The sequence below is a fragment of the Macaca nemestrina genome, chromosome 2 (genome assembly GCF_043159975.1).
Source record: "Macaca nemestrina isolate mMacNem1 chromosome 2, mMacNem.hap1, whole genome shotgun sequence".
Classification (NCBI taxonomy): domain Eukaryota; kingdom Metazoa; phylum Chordata; class Mammalia; order Primates; family Cercopithecidae; genus Macaca; species Macaca nemestrina.
In genome coordinates, this window is record NC_092126.1 from 109739238 (window position 1) to 109757977 (window position 18740).

The window sequence follows — 18740 nt, forward strand, 5'->3', positions numbered from 1 at the left end:
ATCGGATCTCCACCAGACCAGGTGTTCTGCTTCTGTCTTTGTAGCTGGTTTCTGTAGATGCTGTTCAGCTGCTGATAACATCTGGCCTTTGGACAGGCTCAAAAAATTTAAAGTTAATAATGCTAGATTCAGTTGCATCTGTTCTGTTCCATATTCTCTATTTGGCCCCCTCTGCTTTTGCAACTGCTGTTTTAGGGAGAGATTCATTCTTTCCACTGTGGCTTGTCCTTATAATTGTATGGGATACCAGTAATGTGTTTAACATTTCACATAGAGAAAAATGTAGCTAGAGCTTGGCTAGAATAGCCTGGGACATTATCTGTTTTAATAGAAGCTGGAATGCCCATCACCACAAAACACTGGAAAAGTGATGTTTAACAGAGGCAGAAGACTCTTCTGATTGGCATGTAACTCAGACACAGTGAGAAAAGGTGTCCACACATACATGTACATAAGCTAGTCTCCCAAATGAGGGAATATATGTGACATCCATTTGCCAAAGAGAGTTAGGTTCCAATCCTCGAGGATTAACTCATCCTGTAAAAGATGAGGAATGTACCATTTGGCAAGTTGGGCATTGCTGGATAATAGCTTTAGCTTCTTTCCAGGTAATGCTGTATCTGTGTTTGAGACCAGAGGCATTAACATGAGTTAAATTGTGAAAGTGTCTAACATTAGATATTGCATTAGCAACTAGGTGATCAGCAATTTGTTCCCTTCAGTGAAAGGTCCTGGAAGAGGTGTATGAGCCCTAATGTGAGTGATGTAAAAAGGGTGCATTCTACTCCTAACTGCTGTTCGCAATTGGGCAAATAAAGTCATCAGTTGTTTATCTGTATGAAATCGTAACTGAGCATTTTCAACTAACTGTGTGGAATGAACCACGTATGAAGAATCAGAAATCACATTAACAGGTATATCAAAAGCAGTCAATACCTCAATTACAGCTATAAGCTCCACTTTTGAGCTGAAGTATAGGGCATCTGGAAAACTTTACTTCTTGAGTCAGAATAAGAAGCTTTACCATTACTAGACCCATCTGTAAAACAATGAAAATGCTTAGCAGGTTGCAGGTTGTTTACTGCAGGAATTGTAAATGCAAACCATTCACAGTCTTGCTCAGCTAAAGGGATAGTAAAGAAACAGTCTTTTAAATCTATAACTATTAAAGGCCAATTTTTTAGAATTATAGCAGGAGAAGGCGGTCCTGGCGGTAACGCTCCCGTAGGCTGTATAACTGAATTGATGGCTCTTAGGTCGGTTAACATTCTCCATTTGCCTGCTTTTTCTTAATTATGAAAACTGGAGAATTCCAAAGGGAAAATGTTGGAGCTATGTGCCCATTTTCTAATTGTTCAGAAACTAATTTCTCTAAAGCCTTCAGTTTCTCTTTACGTAGAGGCCATTGTTCTATCCAAATTGGCTTATCTGTTAACCATTTTAAAGGTATAGGTTCTGGAGGTTTATCAATGGCTGCCATCAAAAATGATATCCTAATCTTTGGCGGGAACTTTGTCTTTCTGCTTGAAGTGGTTCTTTCAAACCTTGCAAATTTTTTTCTAGTCCCATACCAGGGACATACCCTATTTCACACATTACGTGTTGACTTTAAGGGCTATATAATTGTTCTGAAATTAGAACTTGTGCTCCCCATTGTTGTAATAAATCTCTCCCCCATAAATTTTTAGGTACAGAAGTTAGAATTGGTTGAATAGTCCCAGGTTGTCCATCGGGCCCTTCACTATGCAAAATACAGCTACTTTGATACACTTCAGGGACTTTACCAGCTCCAACTATGTTAAATTGAGTGGGTTGAATTGGCCATGTGGACAGCCAGTGCTATAGAGAAATGATTGAAATGTCCACTCCTGTATCTACTAAACTTTTAAATTTCTTTCCTTGAATAGTTATTAAACAGGTAGGATGTTTATCAGTAATTTGATTTACCCAATAAGTTGCTTTGCCTTGTTTATTTGTGCTTCCAAATACTCCCGTTCGTTTAACTTCACTTCTTCCCATTCCCACATACAGCACAATCAGGAGCTGTGCTATGCATTCTCCTGGCTCTACTTTCCAGGGAACAGAAGTAGATATAACAATTTCAATTTCCCCATTGTAATCTGAATCAATGACTCTTGTATGTATTTGTACCTCTTTTAAATTTAAACTAGACCTTCCTAGAAGTAATCCTATCATCCCTGCTGGCAAGGGTTCACAGACTCCTGTTGGGACATTTTGTGGGGGTTCCCCAGGCAGAAGGCTCATGGCTCTCATGCAGCATGAATCTACTGCAGCACTACTGGCTGTGGCAGGGGCAGACATTGTACAGGGGTGAGGGAATGGCCTGAGCTGGAAATGCCCCCGTGTGGAATGGGGCCCGGGACGGGCCCATCATAGCGTTTCCCGAAATTGGGTTCCCATCTTTATCAAACTCAGAGTGACACTGATTAGCCCAATGTTTTCCTTTTTTATATTTTGGACATATTTCAGACTCAGCAGTTTTCTTTTTTCCCCTATCTGGCGGCCTGACACACTGATTTTTTCTACATTCTTTTTTAGTATGACCGTGCTTCCCACAGTTTAAACAAGCTCCAGGAAATGGAGTATTTCCTTTATCCACTCTCAGTCCTGCCACTGCCTGTGTTAGCAGAGTAGCCTTATGCAGATTACCTCTGATACCATCACAGGCCTTGATATAATCAACTAAATGTGCTTTCCCTCTGATAGGTCACAGAGCAGCCTGACAATCAGGATTAGCTTTATCAAAAGCTAATAACTGCAACACTAGATTCTGAGCAGCTGAATCTGCAATCACCTTTTTAAGAGACTCCTGTAACTGAGCTATAAAATCCATGTGTGGTTCTTTTGGTCCCTGTTTTATAGCACTAAAAGAAGGGTATTGTTCTCCACTTGAAGTGATTTTTTCTCAAGCTCTAATGCACACTCCTCTAAGCTGTTCTGTGGCATCATCCTTGTGACCACTTGTGCATCTAAACCAGCCCAGCTGCCAAACCCCAAAAGTTGGTCTGCAGTTACATTAATTTGAGGTTGGGCCTGGGCGTTGTAAGCAGCCTGAATGGAAGCTTCATCTGCCCACCAAGCTTTAAATTGTAAAAACTGAGCAGGAGTTAGACAAGCTCAAGTAAGAGCCTCCCAGTCAGTAGGAATCATCAGATTGGAAACAGTAACACTCATTAACAGTCCCATTACAAAAGGAGAACCTGGTTCATACTGATTAATAGCTTGTTTAAATTCTTTGAGTAATTTAAAAGGAAAAGGCTCAAATATAGCTGTAATATTTCCCTGTTGATCTGGGGGGTGTATTCTAACAGGGAACTGCCAAGCCTCTAAATCACCCTCTCGTCTAGCTTGCTGAATTCCCTCCTGAATAGAACTAAGAGCGGTCGCTCAAGGCGCTGCTCAACAGTCACTGGGGCAATTACTTTTTGCCCAGTGTCCTCCAGAAAAGAAAGATCTGGAGGGTCAGGCCACTCTTTTTCTTCCAAATAATAATGAAGGGGTGCAGAAGGGTAGGGATGAACCTCTCCCTCCTTTGCTGCATTAGCTTTAGCTGGCAAATAAACCTGCTCTGTAACCTCTTCTGTTACTTCGTTATACTCTCCTTCCTCCTCATCATCAGTGTGAAAAAGTTCCAAGGTGGAACACACCAGAACCCATACTTGTCTCTGTTACCTTGACACTTCCAAGCTCCCTTCTTACTCACCATGGGGATTGCTTTAAGAGTACTCGGGTGTCCTCCAGCTAGTTCCATGTTCTCCAACTGTCGCTCCAGCAATGCTTTGACCTGGATTTGAGCCCCCACAATGGACACCACTTGCTGAGACCAGCTCGGTTGGGGAGACCCTAACCCAGAGGCCCTAGAGGAATTAAAGACACACACACAGAAATATAAAGGTGTGAAGTGGGAAATCAGGTGTCTCACAGCCTTCAGAGCTGAGAGCCTCAAACAGAGATTTACCCACGTGTTTATTAACAGCAAGCCAGTCATTAGCATTGTTTCTATAGATATTAGATTAACTAAAAGTATCCCTTATGGGAAACAAACAGATGGGCCTAAATAAAGGGATGGGTTGGGTTAGTTATCTGCAGCAGGAGCATGGCCTTAAGTCACAGATCACTCATGCTATTGTTTGTGGTTTAAGAACTCCTTTAAGCGGTTTTCTGCCCTGTGTGGGCCAGGTGTTCCTTGCCCTCATTCCGGTAAACCAACAACCTTCCAGTGTGGGTGTTAAGGCCATCATGAACATGTCACAGTGCTGCAGAGATTTTGTTTATGGCCAGTTTTGGGGCCAGTTTATGGCCAGATTTTGGGGGGCCTGTTCCCAATAATCATACCTTGCAATTTTGCTGAATTTGCTTATTAACTTTGATAGTTTTTTTGTGGATTATTTGGAACTTTCTACATATCATGTCATCTGTGAATAAAGATAGTTTTACTTCTTTCTTCCTCATTTGGATGCCTTTTATTTCCTTTTCTTGCCTAATTTCTCTGGCTAGAACTTCCAGTATGATGTTGAATAACAGCGGTGAAAATGGGCATTCTTGTCTTTTTCCTGATGTTAGAGAGAAATTTTTCAGTCTTTTTCGATTGAGTATAATGTTAGCTGTGAGTTTTTTACAAATATCCTTTATCATGTTGAGGCAGTTCCTTCCTATTCATACGTCTTGGAGTGTTTTTGTCACAAAGGGTAATTAATTTGTCAAATGCTTTTTCTGTGTCAGTTAAGATGATCATGTGGGATTTTTTTCCCTTCATTCTATTAATGTTGATGTTACATTGGTTGATTTTTTATGTTGTACTACATTTGCACTCTTTAGATAAATTTCACTTGGTCGTGGTATATAACCCTTTTAATATGCTATTGAATTTAGTTTACTAGTATTTTGTTGAGAGTTTTTGCATCTATATTCATAAGCAGTATCAGTCCACAGGTTTTTTGTGGTTTATTTGTCTGGCTTTGCTATAATGGTAATGTGGTCTTTATAGAATGAATGGGGGAGTGTTTTCTCCTCTTTCATTTTTTAAACGTTTGAGAAGGATTGATATTAATTTTTCTTTAAATGTTTGGTAGAACTTACCAGTGAAGCCATCTGGTTCTTAACATTTTTCTGTGTTGGGAAGTTTCTGATTACCAATTCAATCTCTTTATTTTTTACAGATCTTTTCAGATTTTCTATTTCTTCTTGAGTCAGTTTTTAGCAATTTATGTGTTTTAGAAATTTGTTCATTTAATCTAGGTTATTTAATTTATTGGTGTACAATTGTTCATAGTATTATCCTATAATCTTTTAACTTTTGTAAAGTTGACAATGTCCCCACCTTACCTGATTTTAGTTATTTGTGTCTTCTCTGTATTCTTTGTGCCTTCTTTTTCTGTCTTAGCATAGCTAAAGGTTTGTCAACTTTGTTGATCTTTTAAAGAGTCAACTTTTGCTTTCAGCATGCATTACTTTTTAAATAGAAATATATACACCTAAGTTGCATTACAAAGAAGTTGTCCTCCACACACTTATTGTTTCCCCACCATCAGATGTTTATGGTCCCTGCAAAAGTCACCATCAGTTGGGCTCATCTCCAATCAGCCATGGTAGGTCAGGGTCCATCTTACTGTCTCCATCACTCATGCCCACCCATGGTGAGTCTAATCATGTTCACCAATCAGAACCTCTGCCACATCAGCTCTGTGGGTTTCCTCTCATGCAATCTGTACCAACAATGAGCACAGTCTGGGCTTCCTGGAAAGGGCCCCACCTCAGAAGCCACAGTGATATTCATTAAACTTCTTCCTGCAAGTAATCCCTCTATTGCTCCTTCTACTCACCAAGCTTAGTGTCAGGGAAGATGCCAGTGGGGAGTATGAATCTTAGCTTCTCGCTCCCAGACTCAGCTCCCAACCTGCTGTTGCCAAGTCTTGGGGACATCTATAAATGCCTTCTAAATAACTATCTTGGCCTATCCGCAGCCAAGAATTCCTCCCTAGAGTAGGCTACATCTGAGGCATCTATACTGAGATCTTAATCACAGAGGCGTTTAAAACATCTAGGCTACAAAAGAATTCCTATTATAGGGTTCAAATGAATTACCTTCAGACACTTGAGAGAGCTTTTTAGCAAGTAAATGTATTAAAGATTCTGATTTCCCCTTTTTTCTCCTACAGTTTGTTTGGCCTAAAGGTATGACATCTAATCTGCTACATTTACACTCTAAGTCAAAATTACCATTTTGTTTTTTTAATTTCTATTTCTAATGACACATTCTTGTCTATTCCTGGTTCATCTGGAGACAATGGTGAACTTAGAAGATGGAGGATAAATTCTTGTCTTCCCTCTGCTAGTTGACACTTCCTTTCCAAGAATCATTTGCAGTTGCTGGGCTTTCTTGCTGTGACTCTATGCCCTGTTGTGTTACTTTATCATTTGTGACAAAAACAGTGGAAATAATTTGCTTCATTTTTATTATGAAGACTTGACCAGGATACGTAGGGACACGATTACTGCTTTTTCTGTGGACATCATATTGGTCCAGATCATGTTCAACCAAAATTGAAGATGTAAAATCCTAGAACACACTAATCTATTTTAGTAGGTCACAGAAAGCATGCAAACCATAAAAACCACAATGAGCCAAAAGCATCCGTGTTGACAAGAGGCAAGAATTTCTCTATCTTCTAAAGGCACTAACTGAACAAATCCATTGCCCATTACTTAGGAAATTGCTAAGGGCATCATTAAAGTACTTCGGACTGTTGAAAAACATTTTCTGTCTCCTTGCCCCACCACCAATGATCTCTAGCTGTTTTCTCTCACATGTTCTTGCCATCCATGGAGTGGCAGAGAGGTTCTGAGTACAACTCTAACTTTCAGTTTCAATGGCCTAATCCCCAACTCAGCTGCTGAGCTTGAGTGTAAAAATAAGCAAGATCTTAAACATCTTATGGCCAGAATTCTGGGTCTTCTTTTGTCATTTGGGGAGCATAAACTATTTTCATTTCATTGGCTTGCAGAAGAATTGAGTTTCTCCTCATCCTTGCCCCATGTCACCTTGAGGTGACCACAGCCCTGCCTTCTGTGTAATCCTGCTTGGTCAGCAGGCACATCAGAGCTCAGTGGCTTGTGATGTACTTCCCCTCAAGCCTGCTCGAAGGACTATACTCATCATTGAGATTGGGAACCTTAGAAACCATGAACCCAGTGCCAATGGGTAGATACAGAATTCTCAAACTCATGAAAAAGCATCTTTTTAACTCTCTCCACGTGCATAAAGAATTCTAAGATGTACTTATCAAGATTCCCAATTTTCTAACTATCTATTAATATATGGACAAGGTAAGAAGAAAGTTGCAAGAAAAAAATCTGTTTGACTTGACGGTTATGTGGTTATTGCCATGCCCCCCCAGATCCACTCTGAGTCCCAGGAAGCTGATTTTAGGGGCTACATTGCCTAGACTGTCCATTGTTCCCTCTTCCCATCTGGTTCAGCCACTGGGAAGCACTGGTAGGAGGTCAGAGTGGGAGAAGGAGGTTAGGATACTTTCTGCCCCTGCTGTCCTACTGCTTTGCTGAACTTCTAGTAGTGGCTGAGCCATCAACCTGCAGTACTCAACTCCAGCTGTCAGTAGCACTCAAGTGGTATTGTTCATTCTTTTGATCCTTCTAGCTGTTAAGGAAGAAAAAATAAATGTTTCCTTAATGCTCATAAGTTCTTGGAATGGACCCCTGTAACAAAAGACAGATTACCAAGAGAAAAGAAAAGTTTATTAACATGCATATTTTATATATACCTAGGAGATATCCAGGGAATGAATAATTCTCAAAGAGGTGACTTTGAATTCCAGCTCATATAGCATCTTCGACAAAGTTTAGTGACATTTTAGAGATATGACAAGACAAAGAAAATTAACTTTGAGCCTTTAGGGACAGCGACTTGTAGGAAGGCAAAAGGAATAAATGGAGATAAAGGCTGGTTAATAATGCTTGTTAATGAAGATTCCTCTGGTGCCATCTCCAGGTTCATAAGGATTTAAAGTTGTCTTCAGTGGTGAACCTTTGTTTGCCCTGGCAGAAGGTGTGGGGTGAGTGCAGATCCCTTTTGTCTTTATAAGTCTATATTCTGCTTTCAGACAAATAAAGGGAGGGAAAAGAGCTTTCCTTCATCTGCTTCTACTTAATTGACTTCAGCTCAACGGTCCTTAGGCAAAAGAGGTACATTTTAGGGTAGCAAATTCTGGTGTCCCACAAAGCATAGGGATGACAGACCACCTCACCATCCATTTTGCTTCTCTTAAGCCTGCTCACCCCTCCAAAAATTATTTCATTCTATACAGTCTTTTCAAAATCTCTGCCGAGGGTGCCCTCTCTTCCCTGTGTCAGGATAAGCCAAAGATTTGAATCCCGGCTCTGCAACTATCTACCTCTGTGCCTCTCCTCGTTTATGAAATTACAGGGCTGGAGATAAAGATCACAATGTGAAGACAAAATTGTAGAGCGGTACTAAATCAGCCAGAGCAAAATTTCTGGCTCTTGCCCTTCCCCAACCTGGGTTGAATCATAGGAACTGGTGGCAAGATGCCAGGGTCAGGAGATTCCGGAAGTGGCAGTAGGCTCAGTGTTACCAGGGCAGAGATGACCTGTCTTATTATTGAAATCTCAGAGATATGCTCCAATTCCTGCCCAGAGACACATTGAGAGACAACCGGGGAACTTACTGTGTTCCTGAACAGACAATGAGCTGTCTTCCAAGAAAAAACCTGAGGCCCTTCAGGTCTCAGGTCTTACTTAGCAGAAATACCAGGTCTTACACAGGACACATGGTTACAACTGACTGAAATCTGGGCTGGGTGTGGGAGCTCACACCTGTAATCCCAGCCCTTCAGAAGGCTGAGGTGGGCAGATTGCCTGAGCCCAGGAGTTCAAGACCAGCCTGGGCAACATGGCAAAACCCCATCTCTACAAAAAATACAAAAATTAGTCGGGCATGGTGGCATGCACCTGTAGTCTCAGCTACTTGGGGGGTTCAGACTAGAAGATTGTTTGAGCCCGGGAGGTTGACACTGCGGTGAACCATGATCATGATGCCTCACTCCACCTAGGCAACAGAGCAAGACCCTGTTGCAAAAGAAAGCAAAAACACAACACAACACAGCAATGACAACAAAAAAGCCAACTTCTTGACATCTGAAAAGAACCCCTGGACTGCACTGAGCATTTGATTGTTGGCTCTAGCGGTGGATGCATCCTTCAACCTCTGGCACTCTGCAGGGCTCAGACTGTTCTGTTCTGTTTGTTACCTGTGGAGTGCCTGCCAGACCCTGCACTAGCTGCTTTAGATCCATTTACCCTCACAGACCCCCAGTCTTGTTATTCATATTTCATAGTTGGGAAATGGAAACTTAGAAACTTGCCAAGTCCACAGCATGAGCTCCTACCTCCAGTGTCTGCTGGATTCCAGAAAATGGCAGGGGCCAACTTAGATGACACCATGTTCTCTGTACAATCTTAGGAATGTTCCTAGTATGATGTCCCCATTGCAGAATTTACATTTTCTTTTAACAAAACATCTTTCCAAGGAGGGGGACTTAAAATAACTGAGGTTCTTCTTGCTGAGGACATTCCTGACACAAGAGATAATTTAGCATTTCCTTTTCAAATCCTGTCATTTGTGACAATGTGGATGAACCTGGAGGATATTATGTTGAGTGAAACAAGCCACACACAGATAGACAAATACCACATGATCTCACTCTTATGTGGAATTTGTTTTTTTTTAAATAAGTTGCTTAGTCGGGCATGATGGCACACACCTGTAATCCCAGCTACTCAGGAGGCTGAGGTGGGAGGATGGCTTGAGCTCGGAAGGTGGAGGTTGCAGTGAGCTGAGACGGTGCCACTGCACTCCAGTCTGGGCGACAGAATGAAACCCCATCTCAAAAAACAACAACAAAAAAAGTTGCTATCTTAGAAACAGACAATAGAGCAGTGGTTACCAGAGACGGAAGGAAAGAGGGGAGGTGAGGATGGGCAGCGGTTGATCAACGGGTACAAAGTGACCATGAGATAGGAGAAACAAGTTCTGGTGCTCTTCTCCATGGTAGGATGATGGTAGTTAATAATGATGAATTCTATGTATCTAAATAGCTAGAAGAGAGGATTTTCAAGATTATTATTTCCAAAGAAATGATAAATGTTTCAGAGGATGGATATGTAATTACCCTGATTTGATTATTACACAATGTATACATGTAGCAAAACATCGCATTGTGTCCCATAAATATATATAATTATGTGAATTAAATTTTTAAAAAATTTTAAAGTGTCATCTAAATGAAATTTCTAACCAGATTCTAAATCCACAATAACCAGCACACATGATCACAGTAAAACCTCATTATATTTCCTCCACTATCACTAACATCCTTTATTCTCTGGAAAATGAAAAGTTCTGTTGTGCTCATATCATGCAAATTATCACTAGTAGGAGAGCAGAGAGTGGAAGTGTTCCAGATATAAAGACCCACAAGATAAAGACTCTCAGAGTCGTTAGAAACAGGAGCAGATGTACAGGGTTTGCCTGACTCACACTCAAGGTTGCATAAGCAAGATTTCAAAATTAATCCTATTCTGGAGACCTCAACCCAATGTACAATGTTCCTGGCTGGAAAAGAAGAACTATATTTTTCTGATTTTTTTTTTCAAATCTTTACCATTACTTGCCCTGTATCTCCGCCTTCTCTTTCTGCAGGAAACTTTATTTCCTACTTCTGCATACCAAGTTTCTACCTCTAGATCTGTTTGGTTCAGTTGCTGAGAAGCCTGACATACCAGGACTGCCTGAGACAAGCCATAAGCTGGTGAGTTGTGGGCATTTTTTCCATTACTTTCTGATTCATAGGCTCAATGCATCTCATAGCTGGAAATGCTGGAACTGGGTACACCCTGGGGGACTGCAAAGCCTGTGCACTTGTGGGGAATGATCAAGGTGAGAGGCAGGGGTGGGGGTGGCGTGTGCACCAGGAGATGTCAGAGAAACCCTGAGGAGGAGCAGGGTGCAGCTGGTGATGGGGGAGAGTGGGCAGCAAGCAAGGCCAGGACAGCCACTCTGCTCAGTCACCTCTCCACACACCCAGGGCCTCACTCTGCCCCTCTGAGCACCCAAGGATGTTAAAGAGCTGGAACTGTTAGTCTAAATATAGGAGCATCCAAGCTCTGAACCAAAATGTGTCCCTTGCCTCAACTCAGGAGATCCAAGAGGCAGAAGTAAGGAATTTATTTTTCTGGAAGATAGATTTCTATCAGTTCCGGGTGACGTGTCCTGACACTTGAAATGACACCTAAGACAGCACATTTCAGGCATCTTGCTTGTTGTTCATTGTAGTAGAAGCTACATGCTAGCCAGTTGTAAAAATGAAATTAAGTAATGTGTGCATAGCATTTAACATAGCACCTGAGCTTCAGGAGCATTTAATTAACGACCACAGTTGTAATTCTTTAGGCAGATGTATTTTTTTCCAACGTTGATCAGAGGTCTTATTTAGCTTCTCCAGATTTCAAGAATCTGACTCAGTGATATGAAATACAAGACTTGTGAAAAGTGTCAACTGCAAGAGAAATGGAAGGATAAGGTATACAGGTGGATGGAAAAGAAATTCAGAGTCACTACCAGAAAAAAAAAATATTGAGAATCAAGTCCTGATGATGTTAGGGCTTATAGGTCTTATTATAAAGAGTTTTATGTACTCATTCAGTGAACATTTATTGGTGCCTCCTTTAGCCAGGTACTATTATAAGAGCTGGAAATAGAAGCATAATCCAGTCCTTGATCTTAAGGAACATGCTGTGTGTAGCAGATAACATGATAAGTGCTTATCTAGATGCATGCAGTGTTATGTGATAAGAGTAATTTGACAGAGGATACAGATTAGGCTTCACAGAGAAGGGGAATGTGAGCAGGAGGTATTGAAGGGTGAACAGGGGCTCACCAACCACTTTAGGTAGAGGGGCAAGGACCTGAAAAACCACTGAAGCATGAAGGAAGTGGTGAGTTTAGGGGAAATGAAAAGAAGATGGCTGTGACTGAAGCCCAGGATTTGGGATTGGAGAAAGGGCTGGAGGTGAGGTTGAGAAGAGGCAAACTCAGAAAAGACGTTGTGCTGGGCAGTGTGGACGTTATATTGAAGCCCACCACATATAAGTCACGGGGCTACTGGAGTTTTAAGCTAAGGGTGTCTATTCAACTTCAACTTAAGAGAAGACAGGTTGAGAGGGAACATGGCTTGAGATGAGCCATGAGCAAAGGAAAGACTACAACAAAGGCAGGAGTGAAGAGTATATGAAGCAAGAAAGTGACAGTTGAAAGCAGTGCAGAGGGGATGAATCTGAGAGGTATCTATGAGGTGGAACTCAAATGACATGATAATACAGGGCATTTCTCTGTACCGGATGCTGTCCTAAGTCCTTATTCCATTGATCTTCACAGCAACTCAGCATAGTTAATATTTTATACATAAAGAAATTAACACTTGAAGGAGTAATTGACCCCAAATTACACTGCCTATAAGGATTCGAATCCAGGTTTGTTTGGCTCCAAAAGCTGGCTCCTAATTTTCAGAAGGGGAAGGGACCCAGAGCAATGCCCAATTTTGCTTCTTATGCAGTGGAGGAATCCACAAGCTAGAGGAGTTTTCAGGGGTGCCCCGTTTGGGGTGGGTTGAATTTGCAGTCCCCGAATGATACCCACTTTGCTCATGCTTTATCTTTAGTGCCTAAAACTGAGTATGGTTCATAGTAGGTGTTTAATAAGTGTTGGTGCAGTGAATACCTGCATGGAGAGAGATGCAGCAGGCAATGGGAAATTCAACTCTGAGGCTTAGGAGAAAGGTGGAGCTTGAAGACAGAGCTTTAGAAAACAGCAGCACAGAGGGGAGTAGGAACCATGAGGTTAGACAACATGATTCAGGAAGAACCTTGTGGCAAGGATAAAGACGCAAAAAATTAAACAGGTGAGACCTAAGTGTGGTGCCTGGGGAATCTTAAGGTGTGGGCACAGGGAGGAGATGCCAACAAAGAACATGAATAAAAAGTGGTCGCACAGCCCCTCCCATCTGGAAACCAAAAACAATTGTAAATGGAGGAAGTTAGCAGAAGGATCAAATGCTCCATCAGGATGGAACTGGAATAAAACCAGGGCATTTGAAAACTGGGTTGTCACTGCAATCTTAACAAGAGAAATTTTGGCAAGATGACGGAAGCAGAAAGTTGAATCTCAGAACTTTTTCGACTTCAGAGAACAGAAAATGCAGTTCATAATGGCTTTAAAACAGGGGCTTGTTTTTCTCCCAGCTCTTTGGGAGGCCAAGGCAGGTGGATCAGGAGGTCAAGAGATTGAGCCCATCCTGGCCAACATGGCGAAACGCCATCTCTACTAAAAATACAAAAATTAGCCGGGCGTGGTGGCGTGTGCTTATAGTCCCAGCTACTCGGAGGCTGAGGCAGGAGAATCGCTTGAACCCAGGAGGCGGAGGTTGCAGTGAGCTGAGATCATGGCCACTGCCCTACAGCCTGGTGACGCAGCAAGACTCCATCTCAAAAAACAAAAACAAAAAAAAAAAAAAGAAAGAAAAGGAAGAAGATGAGTAATTCAAGGGTGGGTTTGGGACTTAGTGATTTTAGGATTCTGCCTGGCTTCTCATGGTTCTCTAGGTCTTCCATTCATGGCACCACACCTTCACTAGACATGCTGCCAGAGCAGGAGGGGCAGGTGGAGGGTTCTCTTGTGTCTGCCTTATCAGGGAAGAAGAGCTTTCCCAGAAGCCCCCAGCAGACTCCCTTTTCATATTGTGCTCCAGAAATGAGTCACAGACCTATGCACCACCTGCAAAGGAGCCAGAGAAAATAAACGCCCAGCACTTTTAGCCTGAAAATGAGAATCGGGCTTGCTGGGGAAGACAAAGGGTGTTGGGAAATGGCTGTTGGGTAAATCATTGGTGTCTGCTACTAGGAATGAAAGGCAAATAAGGAACTAGCACACATGCTTTTAGGGAGATGGCTGCGAGGGAGAGGCCAAAGACTGGGAAGTTGCTTACATGGTGCCAGACTATTTGGAAGATCATGGATTGTGGTGTTTGTGTTGTGTGGTCATCATTTTGTTCTTTGTTTACATAACAGAGAAAGTGGAGTGAACAAGGACACATTTCCCCAGTACATCCACAGCATGCTGTCCACATCTCGTTCTCGATTTATCAGAAATACCAATGGGAGCGGTGAAGAAGTCACCACCTTTTTTGATTATGATTATGGTGCTCCCTGTCATAAATTTGACGTGAAGCAAATCGGGGCCCAACTGCTGCCTCCGCTCTACTCGCTGGTGTTCATCTTTGGTTTTGTGGGCAACATGCTGGTCGTCCTCATCTTAATAAACTGCAAAAAGCTGAAGAGCTTGACTGACATCTACCTGCTCAACCTGGCCATCTCTGATCTGCTTTTTCTTATTACTCTCCCACTGTGGGCTCACTCTGCTGCAAATGAGTGGGTCTTTGGGAATGCAATGTGCAAATTATTCACAGGGCTGTATCACATTGGTTATTTTGGCGGAATCTTCTTCATCATCCTCCTGACAATCGATAGATACCTGGCAATCGTCCATGCTGTGTTTGCTTTAAAAGCCAGGACGGTCACCTTTGGGGCGGTGACAAGTGTGATCACCTGGTTGGTGGCTGTGTTTGCTTCTGTCCCAGGAATCATCTTTACTAAATGCCAGGAAGAAGATTCTGTTTATATCTGCGGCCCTTATTTTCCACGAGGATGGAATAATTTCCACACAATAATGAGGAACATTTTGGGGCTGGTCCTGCCGCTGCTCATCATGGTCATCTGCTACTCAGGAATCCTGAAAACCCTGCTTCGGTGTCGAAACGAGAAGAAGAGGCACAGGGCTGTGAGGCTCATCTTCACCATCATGATTGTTTACTTTCTCTTCTGGACTCCCTATAATATTGTCATTCTCCTGAACACCTTCCAGGAATTCTTCGGCCTGAGTAACTGTGAAAGCACCAGGCAACTGGACCAAGCCACACAGGTGACGGAGACTCTTGGGATGACACACTGCTGCATCAACCCCATCATCTACGCATTCGTGGGTGAGAAGTTCAGAAGGTATCTCTCGATGTTCTTCCGAAAGTACATCACCAAGCGCTTCTGCAAACAATGTCCAGTTTTCTACAGAGAGACAGTGGATGGAGTGACTTCAACAAACACGCCTTCCACTGCGGAGCAGGAAGTCTCGGTTGGTTTATAAAATGAGGAGCAGTTTGATTGTCGTTTATGAAGAGAAATAACAATCTGTATATAACAACAAACTTCAAGGGTTTTTGAACAGTAGAAACCTGTAAAGCAGGTGCCCAGGAACCTCAGGGCTGTGCGTACTAAGACAGACTATGTCACTCAATGAGTATCCAACATGTGCTCAGGGAATAATCCAGAAAACTATGGGTAGAGACTTTGAGTCTCCAGAAAACTCATCTCAGCTCCTGGAAAATGCCTCATTACCTTGTGCTAATCCTCTTTTTCTAGGCCTCATCATTTCTTCACTCAATCTCTGATTCTATCAATGTCTTGAAATCAAGGGCCAGCTGGAGGTGAGGAGGAGAATATGACAGGCACAGATGAATGGGAGTGAGGGATAGTGGGGTCAGGGCTGATAGGAGAAGGAGAGAAACATAAGCATCACTGAGCCTGGACAAAGACAAAGGTGAGCAAAAGGCTCACTCACTCAGCCAGGAGATGATACTGGTCCTTAGCCCCATCTGCCACCTACATTTAACCTCGAAGGTTTCACCAGGTCATGGAGAGTTTGGGAACTGCGATAACCTGGGAGTTTTGATGGAGTCCGATGATTCTCTTTTGCATAAGTGCACGACACATTTTTGCTTTATTACAGTTTATCTATGGCAACCATGCACCCTACATTTGAAATCTATGAAATATCATGCTCCATTGTTCAGATGCTTCTTTGGCCACATCTCCCTGTGTAAAAATTCAGAAAATTTTTGTTTATATAAGATGCATCATCTATGATATGCTAATAGATGTATATGTGTGTGTGAATACACACACACACACACACACACACACACACACACTCTTGATTGATTTCTCCAGGAGGTAGTGATTATGAAAAGGGGATGGAGAATGATGAGTTCCTTCACCAGGAGCAAAGCACAGGGATCGTGTGGAACCACTGCAGAACTATTTCCAGAAATAACTAAGTGGAGAGCCAGGAAGGCTGCATCAGAACCCAGTAAGGCTTCCTGTCTGGATCTGAGCTGGTTTGTTTTGTGGTTGCTGTTCCCCGCCTTGCTGCTCCCCTTGCCCCTGTCTGTTTCCCCACAGCCTTTATCACATAGCTCTTGGCTGTAGGATTGCCCCACTCCAAAAACCAGTGTGTGGAGGTCCAGGAGCGAGACCAGGAAAGAATGTGAAAGAAACTACACAAGGACTCCTTGATGGTCGTGGAAAAGGAAAGTCAAATGGCAGAGCCCCTGAAGCCAGTCTTCAGGGCAGAGAAGGAGCCTAGAGACAGAAGTAACAGACCTCTGCTTTGGAAATCACACATCTGGCCTCACGGATGTGTGATTCACAATGTGAAACTTGGTGTCTATGTTACCAGGCAGGAAGGCTGAGAGGAGAGAGACTCCAGCTGGGTTGGAAAACAGTATTTTCCAAACTACCTTCCAGTTTCTCATTTTTGGATACAGGCATAGAGTTCAGACTTTTTTAAACAGTAAAAATAAAATTAAAGCTGAAAACTGCAACTTGTAAATGTGGTAAAGTGTTAGTTTGAGTTACTGTCATGTCAAGCGTGAAAATGCTGTATTAGTCACAGAGATAATTCTAGCTTTGAGCTTAAGAATTTGGAGCAGGTGGTATGTTTGGGAGACGGCTGGGTCAACCCAATAGTTGTCGATTGGCAGGAGTTGGAAGTGTGTAATCTGTGGGCACATTAACCTATGTGGACGCAGCATCTAAGTAATGATGTCATTCGAATCACAGTACACGCTCCATTGCTGTCATCTCAGCTGGGTCTCCATTCTCTCAGGCTTGTTGCCAAAAGCCTTTTGTGTTTTGTTTTGTATCATTATGAAGTAATGCGTTTAACCACATTCAAGTGTTTCAGTGCTTCACAGATGTCCTTGTTGATGCTCACATTGTTCCCTGTTTAGCCAGCGGGAACTCCTAAATCAAGTTGGCTTCTAATCAAAGCTTTTAAACCCTATTTGTAAAGAACAGAAGTTGGAGAAGCTCCCTGAAGTAAGCAAAGACTTTCCTCTTAGTCGAGCCAAGTTAAGAATGTTCTTATGTTGCCCAGTGTGTTTTTGATCTGATGCCAGCAAGAAACACTGGGCTTCTAGAACCAGGCAACTTGGAACTCGATGCCCAAGCTGGACTGTGGCTCTACTTTCAGGCCACATGGCTAAAGAAGGTTTCAGAAAGAAGTGGGAACCGAGCAGAACTTTCACCTTCATATATTTGTATTATCCTAACGAATGCATAAAATTTTAATTTGATGGTGATGAAATGTAAATACTGTTTTTAAAAGCTATGATTTGGAAAATAAATCAATGCTCTAACTATGTTGATAAAAGATTTAAAAACAACTGGCTGTTTTTTTACACTGTGGTGTGGATGATTGTGTTTTGTTCACAGCTTTCCACTTCTTCCCCTGTGTGATTACACACCTGCCCTTGTGGTGTGACTTGCAGTGCGCCCTACAGGCCACCCACCCCATGCCCTCCAGCATTGGCTCTGCTGCTGGCATGTGAGCAGAAGTGACATCTGCCTCATCCAAGCAGAGCCTCTTGCTCAGCCACGGGAAGGCCCATTCCAGATCACACCCCTCAGCCTGTGCGCCCTGGTGAATGAGAAGACACAGGGAGCTGCAGCCACATATAACATGAGCAAGAAGTCTGTGTTTGCTGTGATTAAGCCACTGAGTTTTAGGGGTTGTTTGTTAAGAAGCACAAAATCTGATTAAGACATGTGGTATGTAGTGATTTCATATATAGAATCTGGAAAACTATCCGTTTATTTTCCATCATGGAATTCAATATGACAAGCACCCCGGAGGGTTGGAAACAGAAAGACAGATGTTAATGCCAGTGTCCTTTAGACCTCCAAGTCCAGGGCCAGCTGAGGAGTGGGGGGGTAGAGAAGGTCCTGTGCACAGTCACAGTGCGCTGCGCAGGGCAGAAACAGAGGCATCTATGAAAAGTCTGAGAGCCTGGAGGACAGAGTGACTAATGCAATGACAGTCTTGCATCATAAGAATAACAACCACAGCAGGACTTCATTGCTGCCAAAGAAACTGCCATTTAAAAATTGCCAGCCATCTCATCTTCCTAAAGTGGAATCCTCAAGTCTCCTTTATTCTGGGGACTTTTGAGTGGGCTGTTCGAGTTAAGCAGGTGGAAGGTGGAGGGTCATGATTCTGAAGGATGAGTGTCTGAAGACGTTTTTGGTAAGGAAGGGTCTTGACGTAGCCCACCCCATGCCACCCCCCTTGATCTGTGATATCCCCAGCAGCTGGGGAGGTTGGAGCATTTTGCAAAGAGGCCCCAAAGCCTCCAGAAAGTAAGCCTTCAAGAGCCCATCCTTCCTTCCTCTTTTGGTTTTGCTCATTATGAAAACTTCCCTGACAAATTGAAAAGGCCTCAGGTGAGATTAGCCTG

General features: G+C 42.6%; 1 protein-coding gene across 1 annotated transcript; it reads left to right on the forward strand.

The window, feature by feature from the left end:
- Positions 1 to 10549: 10549 nt before the first annotated feature.
- LOC105480351 (C-C motif chemokine receptor 2) lies at positions 10550 to 17669 on the forward strand. Its single transcript, XM_071091556.1, has 3 exons — positions 10550 to 10868; positions 14182 to 15168; positions 16405 to 17669. The coding sequence occupies exons 2-3, from the start codon at positions 14228 to 14230 to the stop codon at positions 16586 to 16588; spliced, it is 1125 nt and encodes a 374-aa protein (XP_070947657.1). The 5' UTR covers positions 10550 to 10868; positions 14182 to 14227; the 3' UTR covers positions 16589 to 17669.
- The last annotated feature ends 1071 nt before the right edge of the window (positions 17670 to 18740 follow it).

Excerpts from the sequence above, each read along its gene's own strand:
- LOC105480351 (XM_071091556.1), top strand. The coding sequence starts at position 14,228 with ATGCTGTCCACATCTCGTTCTCGATTTATCAGAAATACCAATGGGAGC. Across the intron at positions 15,169-16,404 it reads GTGGGTGAGAAGTTCAGAAG|CCTTTATCACATAGCTCTTG; the intron begins GTATCTCTCGAT and ends GTTTCCCCACAG.